We start from the raw sequence: 23016 nt of genomic DNA, 5'->3' as shown, positions 1-23016 counted from the left end.
TAAATTATAAATAATATACTATTCGATATATTCAATAATATTATAAAAAATTCTAATGTTATTAAATATGACCTTTTTTTTATTGATAACGTAATCATTGTTTTTTTTTTAAATTCATGCTGTAATGTAGCGATTACAAAAGGCGTAACAGAGTATATTCTATGGCAGAGTAGACCACCTCTGCACTCCAACTGTTGTGGAACTGCAAGTTCCATGAGGCATTGCAAGACTGATTTCAACAGGCATGACTCCAGAGGCAGAAGCATGATGGGATTTTTTTTACTTTTACCATGGCTGGAGTACTGAGGTTGCCATCCCCTTGTTCTTTGACGATTAAAATAGCAACAATCACATTTGCACTCACAGCAGATGGCAGAGATCTCCATTTTTCCTGGAAGCGGTGAAGGACGCAAGGTTTTATACAAAGTCCAAATTGTTACATTTGTCACCAGAACAGGAGGTGAGTGAAAATCTTTCTTTGGGTACTCCTGTTCTGGTGACAGGAAGGGAACACCCTTCAGTTTGCAGAGATTTCCTCTCACCTGTTGCACCTGCAGGACAAAAAGTAAAAGGAAATTTCCCGAAATATGTAGGCCTCCACTGCTGACCTTCTTCTGAAAATTCTAGTTGCCGGGCTGTCTCCAGCTTTAATATTTGTGAGTCTCTGACCTTGATTGTCCGTGCACAACTACAATGTCAGAGTGAAGTCAGAGATCCCAATCCCAATTGCAAATCAGTAACTCGTAACTCAGAAAATACTGAACCCATTGTATCAGCGTTCTAGCCAACTAATGGCATTTTTTTAGAAGGAAAGGCCAGCAGTGACAGTCTCCATACTTTCATAGTACAGATTTTCTTTAAGAAAACGTACTCTGCACTCTTTTCTGTGTAAGACCTTTTGCCTGTGACAGCCATAAATTGGAGCTGTTAAAGGGATATTTCTTTCAATTTGGGGAGATTTCCTCTCACTTCATGATATATGTTCAGGAAAATCTCCAAATGGGACCCAGGTGACCAGGCAAACAAATTCTGTCAAGTTAGCGTTAGCCTAGTTAATACCCTAAATGCCCATTCACACCACATCCAGATTACCTCCAGACCAGACCAGATTGTTTCCAGACCCAAAATGCATCCTAATGTATCCCTATGCTATTTCTGGCCTCTGTTCACACCAGCGCAGTCTGTACCAGACCAGACCAGAAAAATACTGCATGTCTCATTTTGTCTGGTCTGGAATGCAATGGAACTGCGGGAGGGTTCGCACCATTTTCAGACCACAAGTTTACTGATGACTGTAATCATACCAACTGCTTGATTGAATGACTATGGGTCCTCCATGTTTTTTTAAATGAGCCTGAGCCGGATCACAGTCTTAGCACGAACCAGCTGTTAATTGCAATTGCTGGAAGGAAAGAGTGTTTACTATTGCACAGTTACCATATCAAAATATTTGCACTCTGATTTGCAGTTTACTCCAAAAAAAACACAAAATGAAAACACAAATTGCCGTGATTCTAGGTATGGTTGATTTGTTTTCTGAAACTCGGAGTTGAAATCCCAATCTCAGCAAAAACTTTGCTAAAATAGCCCAGATTACTGACATATGCCTTTCCAAAATATATGCACTTTCCTATTTGCATAATACTTAGGGGCAGAAAAATGCAAAACTTTTGTATACATAACCAGGGGAGCAGAAATGTCAATAGCTACTGTTAGGCTTTTTATTGCTGAGTGTAATACTGTAAGTGCATTGTGTGCAAAGAGGATTGTTAGGAATGACTTGGAACTGTACCTTGCCCCTGACAGTGTAAAGTGAAGAGGCACTGAGGTGGCCCTAGGTGATACCGGAGAGGGAGCACAAGCTTTTCGTACTGGTGCCCGTCCATACCTTTTAGATTGGTATCCTTCCAAACTGACCTAAGTGTGTGCCGTTGGGACATTAGATTGTGAGTTCCTTTGAGGGACAAGGGCTGATGTGAATAGTTATATGTAGTCTGTAAATATATGTTGACAAGATATAAGTAGGGAAATAAAATAGTAGAGCTGCAATCAATTAATCGATTAATTGATAATGATAATAGTTGCAACTATTCTCATTATCGATTAGTTGGTTGGATCCCCTAGCTCTCTCCTCCACCCTGGGAGGAGGGCACAGCAAGCAGTGAGCGGATGCAATAGCCAGCCTGCTATTGACTATTACACCAGCCCACTACCTGCTGTACTTACATTTAGCTGCCGTATGCAGAATCTTGCCACTGGCAGCTGTCATTCCTTGGCTGAAGCTATTCAAGTGTCATGTGCTTACAATACAATTATTAAAAAAATAAATGATAAAAGGTGGGGAAAAAAGTGATTTTCGGTTTCGGCCTGACAAATTCTGTTGCTGGAGGGTTGTTGCAGTGCCAACCATTTCAATGGCACCTCAAACACACCTCCTGCCCACAGTGTGATCGCCCGCCCTGGAATGCATGGTACCGCAATGCCGTGCTTTCCAGTGCAGCACAATTGCAAGATTGTGCATGCAGTTTTATTCTGAAGTAAACTTTGTTTGCAACACTGGATTTGTGTATTTTATTTTAAATTAAGGATGGTATTTATTACATTTTTTCTATCCGATTAATAATAATTAAAAATAATCGTCTAACTAATCAATTCTAAAATTAATAATTCGCTGCAGCCTTATAACCTAGTCACTGTTTGCACCTGACTGACCCCTATGAGGGTTTGGTAAGATGTGGGTTGTAGAATCTACATTTGACTTCAGAAGGCTTCCTTCTGATGAAGACCTGTACCCAACAATCTTAAATTGTATAATTGAGAATATCAAGAACACTGGCAGATGCTGTACATATACTTCTGCAGTCCTGATCTAACACAACCCATTTGCTCTGGTAAACGTCCTTTATCCTCTCTGCTTCTGAGGCTTCTACTTTCCTATGTGTTTAATGATTCCCCCATTAAAGTCAGTAAGTTTTTGCCCCTAATTTGAAACTTGGGAGCAAAAATGAGAGGAGAGTGTAAGAGTAACTTTGCTAAGCTTGATCTGAGAACTAGAGCTGCAAAGGTAAGTGTATTTCCCCTCCTCCCTCCACTCAAAATGACGTTAGACCTGGTTGGAGACCTTTTTTTTATATGTGGACCTTAAGCCAAAAGCCTTTGTCCCCATTTTCACCTTACTGCAGACTCTAGACAAGTGCCGTTATTTCCTGTGGGCTGACTTGTTCTGTTAATGCTGCATGTGTCTGATTTACAATGGCTATAAGATGTATAGAAACCAGCCATGGACATACCGGGCACCGCAGAGGAGCATTTCTTGATTCTGGAGGTACTGTGTTCCCTAGACTTTTTTTATTCAGAGTCCATGAAGGGGAAGCGTTCTAATCCTTTCAGGGTCTAATACTGCTGAGTTTTTTTTTAAGCCATATGTACCATATAGCTGCTGTTCTTTCTCTTTTAGTTTAATACCCTTCTGGAGATGTGGTCTCCAGATCTGATGGCAGTTCTCCAGATGTGGCCAAACTAGAGATCTGAATCTTTAACATTCTCTTTCTGCTGGTAATGTCCCTTCCTATACACCCCATACCGCTGCCTTCACCCATTGTCTGATTGCATTGCTTGCTCACGTTCCAGGCTTAAAAAAAATCCTAGATGATCATGGTGTGTACATACTAACCTGGTGCATACATCTTCAGCTTCAAAGTTCTGGTTCAAAAGTGCTTTTCCCATAATATTTGTAGACCCAATAACCTATAAAACTATCTCTATGGATAAAATTTAGGAACCTCAGCAGGATAAAACCAGTACTTTAGAGCTGTATATTGGAGGATCCAGGATGCAATGGTTAGTGTAGATTATACCTCCTTTGTCCTCCTCCAGGATGTTCTCTTAGATAGGCCAACATAATGGATATTTCTTGTGATTTTTGAAATTTGAGGACCAAAAACATAAAGTGACACTAAACTCAGGAGTTAAATTATAAAAATACATTCAAGTACCTTAACTATTTAAAAAAATGTATCTTATTTGTGTATCACTCGGCTGTAGATCTTCAAATCATCTCTGAATTGTTGCTGACACTGTCCGTCCTTCTGGAGGGTGGCTACTTTTGTTCCCCATGGTCCCTGTGTGTGTTGTAAAGTAGTCACCGCTCCAAGCTCACTCCCGTGATGGACTACAATCTCAACACAAATTAGTAAACTAAACCTGAGATTGTAGTCCCTCACGGGAGTGAGCTTGGAGCGGTGGCTACTTTACAACACACACAGTGACCATGGGGAACAAAAGTAGCCCCCCTCCAGAAGACAGGACAATGTCAATATGAATTCAGAGATGATTTGAGGATCTACAGCCAAGTGCTATACAAATAAGGTGCATTTCGTTAATAGTTAAGGTACTTCATTGCATTTTTAAGGTTTAACGTGCGAGTCTAATGTCACCTTAACTTTTGGGTAGAACTGGCGTACATGAATCATTTTATTGTCAAATCATTGAAAGATCATTTTTTTAACCAGCATGCACTGGCTGGTACAAATGGGTGGCATCCTTAAAGAGTGCCACATTCAGGACTGGCATATCTCTACATAACTGATTATTAGTGAGAGATCACCCAGAATTGTAAAGTCTACCCAATGAACAGCCAACCAAATGGAGCCAGTTGTGTGCAATTATTTTATCTCAATACATAGGTTGAGGGCACCAGGTTTCACCACATTATAGCAGATATTTAGTGAAATGCATCAATACAATTCTGATATAACATAATAATAATAATTTGTATGAACTTTTTTAAGCTGTCAACACATTTGTAAGTCCCTCCAGAAAGCATTGGGGTTCCATTACCTCTGCAACACTGTATAAGAGTATCACCACTTTTCTGAGTTTAGAGCTTCTGCATCCAGGCTGCATGATGGAAATCATGTGAGGTTTTATCTCTGCTTTCTCACTCCTATAAGGGACTTTGAAAAGCTCCCAGTGCCTGAAGCACGTAATGATAAAAGCACTTTGCAATGCATTAGAGACTGGATACAAAGGAGACACACTCACTTTCTTATGCGCATGAATGATGGTGTTCAGGGATTATGGGAAATACATTTAAATATATACATATACTGTATCTTGCAGCTAATTGTATTAGTAGTATTACAAAATACATTTCACAAGTTTTGAATGACTGTATTGTAGGGCTTTAGATGTGTTTTAACATTTGCTCGGAGTCCTGCTTTAAATACCATCTTTCTTCAGTAGAAAAAATGTTGTGTCCCTCTGGCCAAAAGGTTTTAATTTTGCACTTTTGGAGTAGGAAATATTTAGAATTCCTCTTAGGTTTCTGGTGTATTTGTCCCATTAGGGAGGTTTTTCTTACTTTCTGTCTTGGAGACAAAATGGGAAGTGAATGGGAATCCTTCCAAAGTAAGAATTGCAGGACTGCAGGTAAGGTGACCTCTTCCCATGAGTATCAGCAATGGTCACCAGGACAAAGAGAGTGGGTCATAGATGGCAATAAAACCCAGACAGGCTCTTAACCTTCTACACTCTATCCATGAATAATTAAAGCATAACCTAGACACACTTAAGCTGGTCATACACATGGCAGTTTGGTAGAGCATTGGAATTTTTCAATTTTTGTGTGGAAATAGATCATCTGGAAGCAGATGCTATTGAAATTGACCAGATCAAGCCCAGTGGAATAATCTGGTCGCTTTAAAAGACATTGACGTAGTTTTTCCATTTGTACTGAAGCTGTCCGTTTACTGCCCAGTCTTGACTTCCAAATTGTCCAAATTCTGTTGGCCGATTGAACTTGTGGGTGGTAGAGTTTATGTTCATTAGTTGAGATCATCTGTGCATTTACTGGAGCATGGAAAGTGATTGAAATTGACTAAAAATTCCCCCGTACATGGCCTAACATTAGATCAGATCAAGGCCATCCGCAAGCAGCATTTGACATATTTGTATTTTCAAGGCTGGGATGTTGATCACTCACCTTAATCAGTTTTTATGGGGATCAAAATCAGGTTGGAAATTGCTAGAAAATTGCTTGTGTGTATGGCCGGTATAGACTGCTTTTTCAATACCCATTTTAATTGCTTGTGCAACTCTGAAACTGCCATCTGTGCGCTTATTTCATCCTAAATGTCCTTACCTGCCATTCAAGCTTTGTTAAGCCCGAAGGCTAAGCTACTCTGTGAATAGCTTTTTTGGTGCTAATGTCTGTGTCTGTGTGCTGCAGCTAAAACTAAACTATTCTGTGTTTTAGGTGTATTACCCAAACCTGGGCTGGATGTGTGTTGATGCCACTGACCCACACAAAGGAAACTGGCTGCGCTATATAAACTGGGCTCGCTCAGCAAAGGAGCAAAACCTCTGCCCTTTGGAGATTAACAGGGCAATATACTACAAGACCCTCAAGGTAGGCGACCACTTTTATTAGAGTTCATGCATTTTCGTTTCCAGCATTGTTTTATGTAGTGTATATAATGAGTTACTGAATACTGTTCCTTCCCTTCATTGTACTGCATTAACCCTTTTGCTTTTGCTTTTTTTGTTTTTTTGCACACGCTATAATCCACATTTTGGGCCTGACAATTAATTACACACCCCACAATTATATATTGCCTAAAAGCAGAGACCTTTTAGAATAAAATAGCGGAAAGTGCAAAATTTTATGTTGCATAATAATAGCGCAGCTCTTTAACAAACGCAAAATCTCAGTATATTGTCACAGGTCGGCTAGAACTATGAGGTGAGTGAAAAGCACTCACCTCATAGTTCTCCTTTAAAGCCCGTTTCCATCTTTGTGGAAGTATTTTTCAAAAAACATATGCCGTACATGTAGTAAACATATGCAATTGCTGTATATGAACACAGGAACTTACTTTTTTGTTAGCCATCCTCTTCATCTTCTTTATGGCTCCTTTTGAAATGTCCACCTCTGTGTTCTGCAGGCAGTCTGGGTAAATTATAGGCTGCTGTGCACACTGGGAACTACAATGTAGGGCATGGAAAACTAAATTTCCCATAATGCTATGCCTCCCTCGGGCACAAGCTTCTCTGTAGAAACTGAGCTCTCTCTGTGAGCTCTCTCCTCATTCATTAATATTCATAGTGGCAGAGTGACCTGGGGAGGCAGGGCTGGTATGCAGTGATCTTATTATAAAGACTCACAGGGGGGTCAGCTGCTATATATAAGTCCATAAAAAAAAAAAGCCTGCAATGTGAGTCAGGAAAATGTACCCACATATAAATCATCACTGCACCTCTATATTACCGCAATAAATGCTAATTACTTACAAAGGGGGAAATGAGCTCTAAGTTAATGCATGAAAACACAATATAATACCCATTTTGTATTTAATATATAAAATATGAGGTTATGCCAAGTACAGTACATAGATACCCATGATGCCAAGCTTAAAAATTGCTTGACCAATGAAATGTCCATAGGAGGCACTTTAAAAGCCTGTACAGGTCATCAGTTTAGAGTTAACAGATATAACAAAATGCTTTCAACTGTATGTTTTACAGACCAACATAGACTAAATCTATACCCATAAATATAAGTTTATGGGCAAACCTATTGACACACATTTTAACTGCAGTTATACACATGCAGTATAAAATAGCTGTGTTGTGTCTGGACCCTGAAGACCTGCACCCAAGGGTGTTAAAAAAAAAAGGATCTGTGTACTCATTCCTGACCTCTGCCAAGTCCTCCCTAAACAAATTGCAGGGTTCCTTGGCATTCCCTTTGTTTGGGAACTGCATTCCCCAGTGCATTGCATGCACCATCGAGGCCACAAATATCCTACAGGCACTTTTTGCCCACACCCCTCCTCTATACCAGGAGTGTGTTTTCTTCCTGATCCAGCCCCTGTGTATACAGATCCTAAGTTTAATTATAGAGCTCCGCTGTATACTGAAAGCTTATAATTTCCATCTCTGCCATCCTGTTATTGTAAGAATGGGCAGTAAAATAATCTTCCTTATTTAAGTCGTGTTGGAGATGTAGAAACAAGGAGTACTGGGGGATGTTTTTAAAACTTGCACAGGCTAAGAACCAAACATTAATTATTATAATACCCAACTACATAATTGTGATGGTTCTGTAGGTATATTATCAAATTAACATATTTTCATTAAAAGAGAACTATGGGGTAAACTTTTTATCCCATAGTTCTCTTTATGGTCACGGGAGCACATATACTAACGTTCTCCCATGACCCAAAGCTCAGTATATAGCGGGCTGAGGGGTGATGTTCCCCCTCACCCTGAAAAAACGGGAAAAAGAACGTGGGGTCCCCCCTAAAATTTCTAACCAGGCCCTTGATCCGAGCAGAGGCCTGGCAGAGCAGGAAAGGGGGGGGGGGGCGAGCGTCCCCTACCCGCTGCACCATACTAGACCACATGCCCTCTGCACTGGGAGGGTGCTTTTCCAGGTTCCCCACTGGAAAAGAGCCTTGACCCCGTGCCGATGGGAACAAGGGCCTCTTCCCCTCAAGCCCTGACCTGTTGGTTGTGGTGGTCTGCGGGCAGGGGGCTTATTTGCATCGGGGTACCCCTTTAATTAAGGGGTACCCAGATGCGGCCCCTATGGCTGTATGCTGTCCCCTCTAAAGCCCTCCTTTCCCTCTCTTTCAAGTAGCCGCCAGTGGTATTTTATGCTTTTATTTTATAACCTACCTTTTTCCAATATCTTCTTGCTGGTCATATGACATGCCAGGTCCTCTTCGGTCTTCTATGGGTGGTGGATGATGCAGAGCGGCACTGATGACATCAGTTCTGCTCTCTGCACCAATATACTGTGAATGTGGGGTGCCATTCTCAAGGGTAGGGATATGATGCCCTACACAAGCAGTGTTTCCTTAGTCTTCCAAACAGATTTTTCTAAGACAAGTTGAGGAAAGTAGTGTTCACACATTGAAATTCAAATGTATGTGCATTTACCTGGCAGTAAAAGTCTGGGGAGGTCATGAAAACGATATATATAGAAGGACTCAAATATTTTGTTATCACTGAGGCCTTGTTCACACCAAATGCAGAGCAGATCCGGTCAGGTTTCTGCACACGCACGCTAGTCTTTTAGATGCGCTTTTGAAGCGTTTTGGTTTAAACTTTTTTTTTTTTTAAAGTTTTTAAAATGGGATTTTAGTGCGTTCCAGGCATTTGCATGCATTTTGAATGCATTTTTGATGCGTTAGCAGATCCAGAGCAAATCCAGAGCAGGTAAAATAGGGCCTGCTGCAGTTTTTTCACCTGCTCTGGACCTGCTCTGGAACTGCACGCTGCGATGTGAACTGGAGCAAAAAATACCATTGGAATACATTGGACGCAGTTTTGATCCGGTCTGCAACTGCTCTGCTCTGCTCTGCACCTGCTCTGCGCTTGGTGTGAACAAGGCCTGAGTTTTGTTGTCTGGCCTATTTAATTACAAATGGTCCTGTATGGAGTTTATGACAACTTTACTTCCTGTGCTAGTTAATTGTTCTTTGATTACAACAAGAAAAGCCCTGTTAATCTTTTACAATAAATATCTCCATGTGGGGGTCAAAGTACAGTTTTGGCAATTAAAATACTATATTTTAACCGCCTGGTAGTAAAACATTTGTAGCAGATACCATGCCGAGCCATAGGGGGATATTTCAGTGCATGTACTCGGATCAGTTTCCCAGAACTTGAGCCATCCCTGTGTGAAGGATGGAACTGCCTCCTCAGCTGCAATGTCTGTACTTGGGATGCCAATCACAACCCTGCAGCTCGCGGCTATTGCGTAAGAGTGGTCATTCACCAAGGTCATTTGTTCCTATCTTTTATACTGCTCAAGCAAGCAACCATGTCCTAAAATGTATATACAGTACTGTTAATCCCACCAGAGCTCAAATTTTATTACTATATAATAGACATATGTCATAAATGTATCTAAAATTATTCAGGATATATGGCGATGTCACACCTGTACAAATATTTGTTTTTTAGGAGTAGTGATGTCACACCCCTAAAAATATAATTTATGTAATTTTCGTATAGACCTGTCACTCAAATATAGCAAGTTACCCCCTAGCTTGGCTGGGTCTTAATGGAAACCTCTTCTAGGAGAAATGTGGAGGGAACCATTGCTGAGCACCCTCTGAAATGCTAGTTGCCTGTTATGCTGGTCCTCTGACCTGTATATGTATGCTGGTAATATTATATGTATGTCAGTAAGCCAGGGCGGCACGGAAAGAGTTAATAAGTCTTGGCTAACTGATATCGTTCACTAACAAAAGTCATAGTTGTCCCTCCTTGCAGCCCGGGTTAAAGGTAATTTGCAATGCACTGCACCTATGTGACTGAGACAGATTAAGGAGTAAAGGACAGAGAAGTAACTCCTGCCCATACAAGCCTGTTAGATGCGGATGTCATTTTTTAACCTGAAGTAGATGCCAGTTAGTATCTGATCAGCTGATATGGGCAATGCAGATGTATTAAACATATCTATGTTGCCCCTAGTCACAAGACATTTCTCTCTTAATAAAATGACACTAAACCTTAAAAATGCATTCAAGTACATTAGCGAAAATGATTCTTATTTGTGTATCACTCGGCTGTAGATCCTCCAATCATCTCTGAATTGGTGCTGACACTGTCCTTCCTTCTGGAGGGGGGCTACTTTTGTTCCCCATGGTCCCAGTGTGTGTTGTAAAGTAGTCACTGCTCCAAGCTCACTACAATACAGATTAGTAAACTAAACATGAGATTGTAGTCCATCACAGGAGCGAGCTTGGATATTTGACAACACACAGGGACCATGGGGAACAAAAGTAGCCCCCCGGAAGAAAGGACAGTGTCGGCACCAATTCAGAGATGGTTTGAGGATCTACAACCGAGTGATACACAAATAAGATACATTTTTGTTCATAGTGAAGGTATTTGAATGCATCTTAAAGGCCCCATTCACACACGAATCGGCCTGCACGTACAGCTCCGTGCTGCGTGCGGGGCCGTGCCAAGTAGCTGCCGGGAAGGACAGGTGCTGCTTGTGATTAGAACGCAGCCCCCGTCCTTCTCTATGGGGCTACGCGGCCGTACGACCCCCTACACTCACCTCATTTGTAGGTCCGTAGGGGTGCGGGTTTTGTGGTCGGGACGCATACATGTTCCATTCCAGCGGCGTATGGATACGATCACCCGCACCCCTACGGACCTGCAAATGAGGTGAGTGTAGGGGGGCGTACGGCCGCGTAGCCCCATAGAGAAGGACGGGGGCTGCGTTCTAATCACAAGCAGCACCTGTCCTTCCCGGCAGCTACTTGGCACGGCCCCGCACGCAGCACGGAGCTGTACGTGCAGGCCGATTCGTGTGTGAATGAGGCCTAAGATTTAACTCCTGAGTTTAGTGTCACCTTACAACTAAAAGAATGAAAACTGGAATCTAAATTGTTGTAATGGCTACTACTGACTTCTTCCTTCCAGTTTTTTTTCTATAAAGCTATCTATTCTTGCAAACCTTATTTTTGTATGTCTTAAATATTTTTGAAGTCTGAATTCACATAAGTGTGTTGCGATTGCATAAGTTACTACCACACACTAAACATCAATTCATTTTGAATGACACCCCAAGGCACTTTACCAGCTCACCACACCACATGTACGTTTCAGCACACATATATGTTTTGTGATGTGCTGAATTGAAAAAAGTTGGTGCAGCGTTAAAACCTGCTCTGATATGTTGGCAGCCCATCCAAAATTAGCAGGCTGCCTTTCTGGTAGCACAGTGTAAAGTGGCCTTCAAATTTAAGTACAAACACATAGAGGTCAACATTTGAGAATAATCATGAGGGACACCTTGAAGTTCAAGAAGAAAATGCAGCCCACTTTTTATGTCAATCACCGGACACTTCAGAGTGTGGCCAGAAGTGGTTAAGGCCAATAACATGGGTGTGAACTCACCGTGTGTGGCACTTTTCCCTCTTTACTTTGCTATGGTACATCAAAATTGGGCCTTGGGGGTACATTGAAAAAAAAAAGAAGAGTAAAATAAGTCCCATCATTTGTGCAAGTGGAAGTAAAAATTAACCCCATTGTTGTGTCAGTGGGAGGAAAACAAGTCCAATCGTTGGTATATGTAGGATAAAATAAGCTCCATTGGTGTTGTCAGTGGTATCAGTGGAATAAAATAATCACCATCATTGGTGTCATTGGAATAAAATAATCACCATCATTGGGGTCATTGGAATAAAATAATCACCATCATTGGGGTCAAGGAGCAGCATCCATTGTAAGTGATTTGACCAGCATAGCTTGCGATAGCCTGAAACCCTTTTGTCTTCAATATTTCTCCTCTGTCTTGCTGTGTACAGTCTTTGTAAGCTTTTTCCTCCAGTTTATTTATTCTACTTGATACTGCCTATCTTATCTTTAGGTGCACCTCTCTTATTGTTCAGCTACTATCACATAGCCCCGCATATTCTCTGCAGCCATTCACCCCCTGGCCAGCCAGCCCTTTAGAGCCAATCCATAGTCTCAGTCCTTTTTAACACCTAATTCTACATTTCGCAGCCTCAATCCAGCCTAAGCAAAGGTCTTCTTGTCTATTTCATCTTGATTTTATTAACATCTTTTGTTAGGGCTTGTTCACACCAAGCGCGGAGCAGATCCAGAGCAGAGCAGGTGCAGACCGGATCAAAACTGCGTCCAAATGTATTCCAATGGTATTTTTTGCTCCAGTTCACATTGCAGCGTGCAGTTGCAGAGCAGATCCAGAGCAGGTGAAAAAACTGCAGCAGGCCCTATTTTACCTGCTCTGGATCTGCTCTGGAACGCATCAAAAACGCATGCCAATGCCTGGAACACACTGAAAGCCAATTTTTAACCAAAAAGAGCCCGGAACGCACGTCAAAAACGCGTCTAAAAGACTAGCGTGCGTGTGCGGAAACCTGACTGGATCTGCTCTGCATTTGGTGTGAACAAGGCCTTAGTGTTTTCTCCTTTTTTCTTGCATCGTATGTTGACTTTTGAGTGTTTTATTTGACCCCGTATGGACTATATTTTACAGTTTTTCTATGTTTTCTAAAGATTGCACATTGTTTTGTGTTATAATTTTGTGATAAATATTTTTGACTTTGATATTATATTTACAAATATATTAATACAGTAATTTTTTTTTAACTGTCAGACTATATTATTTAATATTACATCCCGTCACTATCAAACTACAGTAAGAGGGTGGGGGGGGGGGGGCTCTGTCCGGCATCCTTCCCAGCTCACTGATGTCACTGATTGCTAGGTGGGATGCAAGCCAGAGCATCTCTGCTCGGCTCCTGGCAACCGGTGATGTTGGCGAGCTGGCTGCCACCGCAGAGAGTGTCACAGGTTGGTAAAAGCTCCGCTGCCCAATGAGATGCCACCTGAGGCAACCACCTCAGGCTGCCTCATTTTATGGACAACCCTGAGAAGACCATTGCTTCCATTTTGAAATGGCAAACTCTACGCACCACTATTAGCCCCACCACAATCTCAGGCTCACCGAAGTTGGAAAGTTCCCAGGTTCAGCCATAATGAATACATCCCGCTGTTAGAGCTGCTTGTTACTGCAAAGACGTCTGCCAGCTTGTTGGAAAATCGTTGTGATTGTGCGGATTGTCCTTTCACTTTCCCTTATTGGCCTTGTGTGCTGCGACTTTGTCTTCCAAGTCAGAAGACAAATGGGGGCCCCCAAATAGGGATGGCCAGGCATCTGGCCCTGAGCTCTTGGGAGACATCTGCCTAACTATGACCATAATATTTTCAACTTGCTCTCCTGCAGTTTTTATAAATTGTCCTACTAGTTCCATGCCATTCCTTAGAAAACATTCCTTGACCGCTGTTCTTCCTGGCATAAGTCAGCAACTGTCTACGCGCTGTCAGAACTATTCCTCCTTCCATTGCCCTGAACAAGAAAGCTTATGTTATCCTGTTAGGGTAACAAAGTGGCCCAAAGACATTCGGATAAATTAGCTTAGCTATGAATTATTTCAGCATTCCGTTAACACACCAGAATCTCACATTGCTGTAGATGTATTCCCTTTTTATTCAAATAATACCCAGTGATCCTGCTAAGCAGATCCTAGTACAGGCAATCCTGGTCGTAGGGTGACAATGCTCTGTTCCTATCTCCTAGTAGTTCTCCTGCTTTGTAACTCAGGCTCTCATGGAAGAATGCAAGTGTCCCTTTGAACACACAATATGCAGGCACTGTTCACACATGCCACCATTAGGAAACCCACCCTGAGAAATGCCATGCAGACATTACTGTGGTGTATGTAGAGATAAAGTGGCAGCAGAGAGGCTGCAGGAGATCAGCATCAATGAGAGGCAACAAAGGATAGAAAAAAAAACCACATTTGATTAAAAAACAAACCTGACAATCCTTTATGATAATTAATTTATACCAAACATAAGTAACTTATATAACTTTATTTATACCAAACAATAGTATTAATGGTTGGTAAAGTTTTAGTGAATATCTAAACTGGCAGTTTGAGTATTCACTTAGATGTAGCAACCATGAATGGAAAAAACATTATATTAAAAAAACAAGCATAGCAGTAGTTTGTGAAAATTCATTTATGCCAAACAATCAGTAACCATTCATGGTTGTCACATCTAGAGCTGGCCATAAACTTCACGATTCACTAAAGAGCATGGTTGGAGAAATCTCCCCTGCCAGCTATTGTATTCTGGCAACCGCCACCCTCGGCTGTCAATACTCGAACAGTGACAGCAGCTGATTGGCTGCAGTCGCTGTTTGACAATTTCCCTTTCTCCCCTGGCTGCTTTGATAAAAGTCAACTTTTGTTGAACTGGGTAGTGCCAGCAGGGCTACCTATGGATCGGATTTTGGCTGAGTCAGCAGTAATATAATGAAATTCAATCTATGTATGACCACCAGTTTGAGTATTCACTTCTATGTAGCGACCATGCATCGTTACCTTTTTTTTGTATAACTGCATTGTTGCAGTTTTGTATAACTGATTGCTTTTCACTCACCTCATAGTTCTAGCCGACCTGTGACAATGAGACTGTCACAGCTCGGCTCAGTAGATCGGGAGGTGAGCGAACATATACCGGCGTTCGCTCACCTCTTGATCCTGTCACGGCTCTCTCCCGTGACAGGGGAGGGGCTGGATTTCTCCCTCCCCGCTCCGCCAGCGCTGACTGGCGGATCGGGCGGGGGAGGGGGCGGGTACAGCTGGCTCTGCCTCTAGGTAGGCAGAGCCAGCTGTCACTCACGCAGCTGGGCGGATCTCAACATCGATGTCGGGATCCGCTCCGGCTGCGGCGTCTCAGTATACCGCGAGCTCTAGCTCGCGGTATACTGAGCTTAGGGTAACGGTAGGACGCTAGTTTGTGTCCTCCCGTTACCCTAAGGAGAACTTATGGATCGGATTTTGGCTGAGTCAGCAGTAATATAATGAAATTCAATCTATGTATGACCACCAGTTTGAGTATTCACTTCTATGTAGCGACCATGCATCGTTACCTTTTTTTTGTATAACTGCATTGTTGCAGTTTTGTATAACTGATTGCTTTTCACTCACCTCATAGTTCTAGCCGACCTGTGACAATGAGACTGTCACAGCTCGGCTCAGTAGATCGGGAGGTGAGCGAACATATACCGGCGTTCGCTCACCTCTTGATCCTGTCACGGCTCTCTCCCGTGACAGGGGAGGGGCTGGATTTCTCCCTCCCCGCTCCGCCAGCGCTGACTGGCGGATCGGGCGGGGGAGGGGGCGGGTACAGCTGGCTCTGCCTCTAGGTAGGCAGAGCCAGCTGTCACTCACGCAGCTGGGCGGATCTCAACATCGATGTCGGGATCCGCTCCGGCTGCGGCGTCTCAGTATACCGCGAGCTCTAGCTCGCGGTATACTGAGCTTAGGGTAACGGTAGGACGCTAGTTTGTGTCCTCCCGTTACCCTAAGGAGAACTATGGGGAAAAGCCCTGACCCCATAGTTCTCCTTTAACTAGAGCTGATCTAAAGCTGGCTGTCAAAATACCTGAACAATCTGATTGGATGCAGGCATTGTTCGGGCATTTAGAGAGCCAGCGGGGCCGACTAGCAAGATACTGAAGCTTGGCCCAGCGGGAGATTCCTCCATCCACACAGTTTAGCATAGATGGAGGAATCTGTTGCACTTTTTCCATCTGACCATAGAAAGTCTGCAGATAATCTAATAAGTGTAATGACCAGTAATAAGTGTATGACCAGCTTAAGATGTGTTGTACTCTAAGATGTGATGTACACTTCAGATGGGTTGTGGCTGCACTGGCCGTTTTTTTTCCAGCACAGCTCCAACACACAGACAAGGCGACTTTGCTATGTTTTTAATCAGCTCAGTGGTGAGCACTAGAAAAGGTACTGCATGCTGTGCTTTTTTTCAGCACAGCATGGTGTATCATGATAGAACCGCAGTGCAGCACACTGTGCCAGCAGAACTTAATGGATTGTCACTCATGACAGAAAAAGTATTTGGATCGACGCAGCAGCACTGCACCTTTGAACGCACACTAGCGGCCGTGCATTCAGCTCAGCACGGCATGCTGTTGTGAACGTGCTTTAAATTGACACTAAACTCAGGAGTTAAATCCTAAAAATGTATTTAGGTACCTCAACTATTAACAAAAATGTATCTTATTTGTGTATCACTCGGCTGTAGATCCTCAAATCATCTCTGAATTGGTGCTGACACTGTCCTTCCTTCTGGAGGGTGGCTACTTTTGTTCCCCATGGTCCCTGTGTGTGTTGTAAAGTAGTCAGCGCTCCAAGCTCACTCTGGTGATGGGATTACAATTACAATCTCACATTTAGTTTACTGGTTTGTATTGAGATTGTATTCCATCACAGGAGTGAGCTTGGAGCGGTGACTACTTTACAACACACACAGGGACCATGGGGAACAAAAGTAGCTCCCCTCCAGAAGGAAGGACAGTGTCGGCACCAATTCAGAGATGATTGGAGGATCTATAGCCCAGTGATACACAAATAGGAAACATTTTTGTTAATGGTTAGGGTATTAAATGCGTATTAGCGCTGTACCGTGTTTCCCCGAAAATAAGACACTGTCTTATATTTTTTTGGGCTCAAAAAAACACACTAGGTCTTATTTTCGGGGTAGGTCTTATTTTCGGGGAAACAGGGTACCTTTTGAGTGCATTCGCAGCCATGCGTTCAACACTGCTTGCTGGTGTCACACTTTAAGCCCCCATTCACACTTAGACATTTTGGGAACATGCATCAAATGTGCATATCCGAGGCACGCTTGTGTTGCCATCCCTAGTTAAAGTGACATTAAAGTCAAAAACTTTTTTTTCCTCCCCCAATGTTAATAAAATCACATTAAATGATGTCTCTTAATCCGATCTTCTTCTTCTTTCCTGTCCTTTTCAGCCTTCTCTCCAGCGCTGCGTCGTGTCTCCGATCCAGCGCTGACTCCTCTGTCCTTGCTAGCACTTCCTGTCCCACGGTGTCTGCATGCGGGTGCACGTGTCCATAGACTTACCTTGTGTCTCTCCTCGTCTCCCGGCCGAAAATCCGAACTGCGTCTGCCCCAAGATGCTTTGAGCATTTTTCGGATTTTCAGACGGGAGCGCGCGGCAAAGACGGGGTAAGTTTAAACCGCTGTTAAAGCGTTTTAAAAAAAACAACTTTTTGCCTATATCTACTGCTTGTTAGCAGTAGATATATGGGAAAAAAAACGGAGGGTTTAGAAACCCTTTAATGTAACAAACGGGCAGAAAACGCGTGCAACTGCGGCGCGCGTTCCCGGTACACTCATGTGCGAACGAAGTCAATACCAGTGTAAACTCCCTTTCCTAGAAGCAAGGAGATTTACAAAGAAATAGTGAAATGAAAAAACAATATTTAGGGCCCTCCTCACCCTAATGTACTGAAATTGTATTGTAACTGTACTGTCTACCCCATCTTGTAAAGCGCTGCGCAAACTGTTGGCGCTATATAAATCCTGTATAATAATCATAATATTTACGATACACAGTGAATTAGCAAACTGAAAGTCATTGAGTTAGTTTCTACAGCTAGTTTTTGCAAAGTGTGGCATCCCCTGCCAACCAATCAGGATTCAATCATCTTACGCCAATCAGCTTCTTAGTGATTTGACATCTGCTCGGTTGCAGTGCCGATTGCGCGTTGCTGTTGGTGCTGCTTTTATTGTATCATCTTGTGTGTGTGTTTGACCTGCTATTCGTGCTGTCAGCCTGCATTGTGAGTGTTTAATAATGCAGTCCTCCTTCCAGCAGAGGGATTGTTGGAAAGCCATTTGCTCGGTCAGCTCTGCTCTGCTCTCTTCCCCCCTCCACCTCCTCCTCCTCCTCCCCTCCACCTCCTCCTCCTCCTCCCCTCCTCCTGTCTTGCAGTCAGACAGGCTGAATAGTTAAACTGCTCTTCCTGTTTGGTGAGTCAGTCAGTTAGGAAATATGTTGCTAGTGCAGAGTACAGCTGTTTATAATCCCCATAGCTAGCTCCACGCCCTCTGGCCCTGAGCCTGTTTCTCGCTCTTTTGCTCGCTCTCGCTGCCTGTTAGATCTCTCCCCATTTTTTTTCCAATGTACTAACAACCTCCACTCTGATTGGTGTTATATTTGTCTCTCTAATTCTTCCAGCCAATTGAGCCAGGAGAGGAGCTGCTAGTCTGGTACAATGGAGAAGACAACCCGGAGATAGCAGCTGCTATTGAGGAAGAGAGGGCTGCAAGCCACCGGAGCAAGAAAAACTCACCCAAATCCAGGAGGGGTAAGGAGCTTTTAAAGGGGGGATCTGCGTTTGTCATTGAGAAGAGGGAGGGGGAGGGAGGGACAGGGGCTTTTCTTCCTGCTGTGCGTGTGGATGCGAGCTGTTTGGATGTCGCTGTGACCTTTCCCAGACTGAGCTGTGTGTGTGTGTGCATGATCACTCTTGCCTCAATCATATGATGAGTAGGTGCCAGCTCCGGCAAAGACTTCCCGGCGCGATCAGCCCCTTCGCCATCCGGCAGCGGGGGGGGGGGAATTAAAAAAGAAAAGGCTATTTAAAGGGAACGTCCCTTGTCGTCTAAATATATTTCAGCTGATCGGATGCCTTGCACCGAGCTACCTCGCTGCTTCTGCTTTGCAGGCGGTGAGCTGGCAGCGAGGTGTCATATTGACAGTTCAGGATCCTCGGTGACACGAGGGAGTCAGAATGGCATATGAAGTTCAGGCTGTGACGTTACGGCAAGACTGCAGGTTACACCAAAGCTCAGACAGCCATGCAGGACGATAGAAAAGAGGTATTCGGCATAAGGCGGATGGATTACATGCTTAGTGCTGCAGTCAGCCTACGTTGTACGCTTTATTAGCCTACCTAGGAGAACTCTCAGGATTTGGCCCTGAGCTAAAACAGTGGAGCAGTCTTCGGATCAGATCTCAGGGTCTTCTTTTCCTGCTCTTCATACTCAAAGCTTTAATTGTATCCCTTTTGTTTTGTGTTTCGTATTTCCTTTATACTTCTTTATAGTCCTTGAAGATGCAGATCTTTTCTGTGATGGCTTTGTCATCCACTTTAGGAACTACGATTGTAGATGTTCACAAGTTCAATCTGCCCAACTATTCTTATAATGGCCAGTAAGTTGTCTTTGTTGGATCTTTTAACTGGTTATAAGTCTTAGCCAGAGATTTGGCTGGTGTCGGGGTAGTCTGCAGAGTCTCCTCTCTTCCATAAATGTTCATGATTGTTAGGTGGTAAGATCATGTCTCAACGTCCGGTCTCCATAACATGGCCAGCTGGAATTTAGATATAGTAGATGTTTAATGGTAATTACCATCAAAAAAGTAGTAAGGGAAAACAAAGAATTATAAAATGGAACCGATGTTAAAATATCTTATCGTACTTATAACATCCTCACAAACAATGTGTCTGAACCCATGACCTCCGCTAGATCACGCCTTTACTGTCAGGGCAGTACATGCAGCGACAGAGCAGGAACGCTTTCATTGCATCATGGTAGCAAAGCCATTGTTTCATTTGTGGTTAAGACCTGATTATTTAGAACGTACAGGAACAAAAGTATCTACTGTTCTACTGTGCGATAGCTGGAGCAATGGGAACCATTAAATGTTGGGTTATTTGTTTGTTTATTTTGTGTGCTTTTATAAGATTTAGTTTGTAGTTGTTGACAAACTTTGCATCAGTTTTAGGATTTCTGTTCCGTTGTAGTTACAAATGGCTAACTTGCCGGCAGTTTGTGGAGATTCAAGTTTCCTTGCTTGCTGCTGAATGCCAGAAGTCCTGGTCTGCATACGTGTTCCAGGTCAGTGACTCAGAAAGTTTTGGGACCTTAGAGTCAGAATGATGGCTGGGCGTTTATAATTAGCATTTTCCAAAAGAGAGGTGAGAAATTGCAGCACACGTGCTTTTCTCATTTTAACTTTAAATTAAAAATGTCTTAGATATTGTCTAAATGTCAAAGGGGATCATAATTTAGAAAGTGAGCAGAACTAGAATGTTTAGAGAGAGGTCAGCAATGACAGCCCTGTATTGCTCTTCTTAAAGTGACAATGAACTCAGGAGTTAAATCCTAAAAATACATTAAAATACATTAAGTATTACCAAATTGTATCTTATTTGTGTATCACCCGGCTGTAGATCCTCAACTCATCTCTGAATTGGTGCCGACACTGTCCTTCCTTCTGGAGGGGGGCTACTTTTGTGGTCCCTCTGTGTGTTGTAAAGTAGCTAACACTCTCAGCTCGCTCCTGTGATGGACTACAATCTCACATTTAATTTACTACTGTGTATTAAGTTTGTAGTCCATCATGGCAGTGAGCTTGGAGCGGTGGCTACTTTACAACACACACAGGAACCATGGGGAACACAAGTAGCCCCCCTCCAGAAGGAAGGACAGTGTCCGCACCAATTCAGAGATTATTGGAGGATCTACAGCTGAGTGATACACAAATAAGATACATTGTTGTTAATAGTTAAGGTACTTAAATGCATTTTTGGATTTAACTACTGAGTTTAGTGTCACTTTAAAGTGGATCAAAACTCGTACTTTATGTGCGCATCATGTAGCTGGGGGGCAACAAAGTAGGGCTCAAAGTACCCATCAGCTTTATATAGAAGGTTTCCCACCGCTGTCACTTTCCAGAAGACGTGACCTACAGCTGGTTATTTTAGGTCATTGGTCCCCCCCAGCAGATCTGCATTTTGTGCAGCAACGTCTTCAACCTCTTTAACCAAAAGGCTTTGCTCACGTCTGAACACCAGTGCTCTGCTGCAGAAACCCAGATCTAAGGTGTCATGGGGACTGCAATTAACAGCGAGCGAGTATGTTTATTCTCATTTCGCTGCTGTATTCTTCCTTCATAACTCCGGCCTGATACGGAAAAGCAGATCTAACATCTAGCGTTTGACTGCTTTACCTCAGTACCTTACTTTGATATCTCGGTCAAAACATACCTACAGCTGAATCAGTTTTATCAATATTCCAGCTAGCTGTGTTCTTTCTATACTCACCCGTTATTGCCAGCACCATCTTTGGTGCCTCTTTCTTATAAGCTTCTCCGTCATCTTTTCCGATTGGAGATGCTGTTCCACTGAGGATGCCCACTAGGAACTTGTGCTTTGTACATTTCTGCAGCAGAAGCTGGTCTGTCTAGCAATAATTTCATGGAGAAAGTGTTTTGACTGCGCCCCACTACAATGATTTGCATTGGTAAAGACCTTGTGGCGTGTGCTGCTCCACAGATCATGCAGCAGAAGGATCGCACTTAGGTCAGTTAAACCTAAGAGCGAAAGTGTGATATATTGCAGCTTTCCAAGACCTCAGATGTAGTGGCTGCATTTTTCTTTTTTTTCCCTCAAACTTAGAACATTTTAACACGTACAGTAAATATACCTTACCATAAATACAGTGTCCATGTAGCCTCCTGTGAATTAAACTCAGATATCTATTCAACTAGCAAACAATGTTACCTTCCTACCAAGCTAACTTCTGTAAACTGCTAATTCCCCTACTCCCAAGGTAATGGATATGAAGAGGGGAAGATGTGCTTGTAGTTCTGTCCTGGGGTGACAACCCTGGCTGCCTACATAGATACAGTGGCGTAGAGAGCGGAGCCACCCAGGGACAGGAAGTATGTGATTTGCATGATTACCAGAAGAAAATAAAGGAAACAAAGTCTGAAAAAGAACATTACTGAGTGACTACATCTCAGGACTATTAAACTGCAATATATTAAATTTTTTTGTTTTTCGGGTTTTAGATACACTTTAAATATACCTAAATGGATCATTTAGTTTTCCCTATTATGCTGTCCTCCGCATATTCTGCCATTGGGGCCAGTCAAAGGCTTCACCGTCGCTCCACTTTAAGCTTCAGGTGTGACAGACACAATGCTCAGACATGTGGTCACCAACTACATTATCTGCTGCACAGATAACGATCCAACATTTGGGAGGCAACTGGTAAATAAATATTTAGTCCTGCAACGTATTAGCATCTGATAATAACACTATAGTAAGTTCATCCCTAAATGCAGGAACAAACAAACAAACAATACTTTTTGAGAGCTGAACTTTTTTGAACACTGTACAGACAACCATAAAACACGGGTCTTCCCTGATATTTTGGTTACAGGTGGAGTCTGGTGGGTTGTATCAGCCACGGCTTCTTATGTCTTCAATACTTCAACTGTGAGACCTCCTTGCCGTGATCTCATGCTCTGTTCCGGGCCAAATGGGAGTTCTTGGTGTTTCTACCCACCTTTTGTGGGTTCCAGCCATTTCTGTTACACTCTATAATGTAAAATAAATATAAAATTTAAAGTGACACTAAACTCAGGAGTTAAAGCTTAAAAATTAATTTAAAAAGTACCTTAACTATTAACAATACTGGATCTTATTTGTGTATCACTCGGCTGTAGATCCTCAAATCATCTCTGAATAGGTGGTGACACTGTCCTTCCTTCTGGAGGGGGGGGGGCTACTTTTGTTCCCCATGGTCCCTGTATGTGTGGTAAAGTAG

At 42.8% G+C, this 23016-nt stretch overlaps 1 protein-coding gene across 3 annotated transcripts in view; it reads left to right on the top strand.

Annotated features, from left to right (window-relative positions):
- The window catches only part of PRDM2 (PR/SET domain 2), an 89456-nt gene that overhangs the window by 29327 nt on the left and 37113 nt on the right, over positions 1–23016 (top strand). For 2 of the 3 annotated variants that reach the window (XM_018552662.1, XM_018552664.1), the window contains 2 exons: positions 6257–6409; positions 18635–18764. In XM_018552662.1, the coding sequence (XP_018408164.1) occupies positions 6257–6409; positions 18635–18764 (283 nt within the window). Of the gene's footprint in view, positions 1–3457; positions 3556–6256; positions 6410–18634; positions 18765–23016 lie in introns of all 3 variants that reach the window. The other variant, XM_018552663.1, reaches the window with a different exon arrangement.

The sequence above is a fragment of the Nanorana parkeri genome, unplaced genomic scaffold (genome assembly GCF_000935625.1).
Source record: "Nanorana parkeri isolate BGI_ZX_2015 unplaced genomic scaffold, ASM93562v1 scaffold94, whole genome shotgun sequence".
NCBI lineage: Eukaryota > Metazoa > Chordata > Amphibia > Anura > Dicroglossidae > Nanorana > Nanorana parkeri.
Note: the sequence above shows the minus strand (reverse complement) of the source record. Positions and strands in the feature narration are given on the sequence as shown.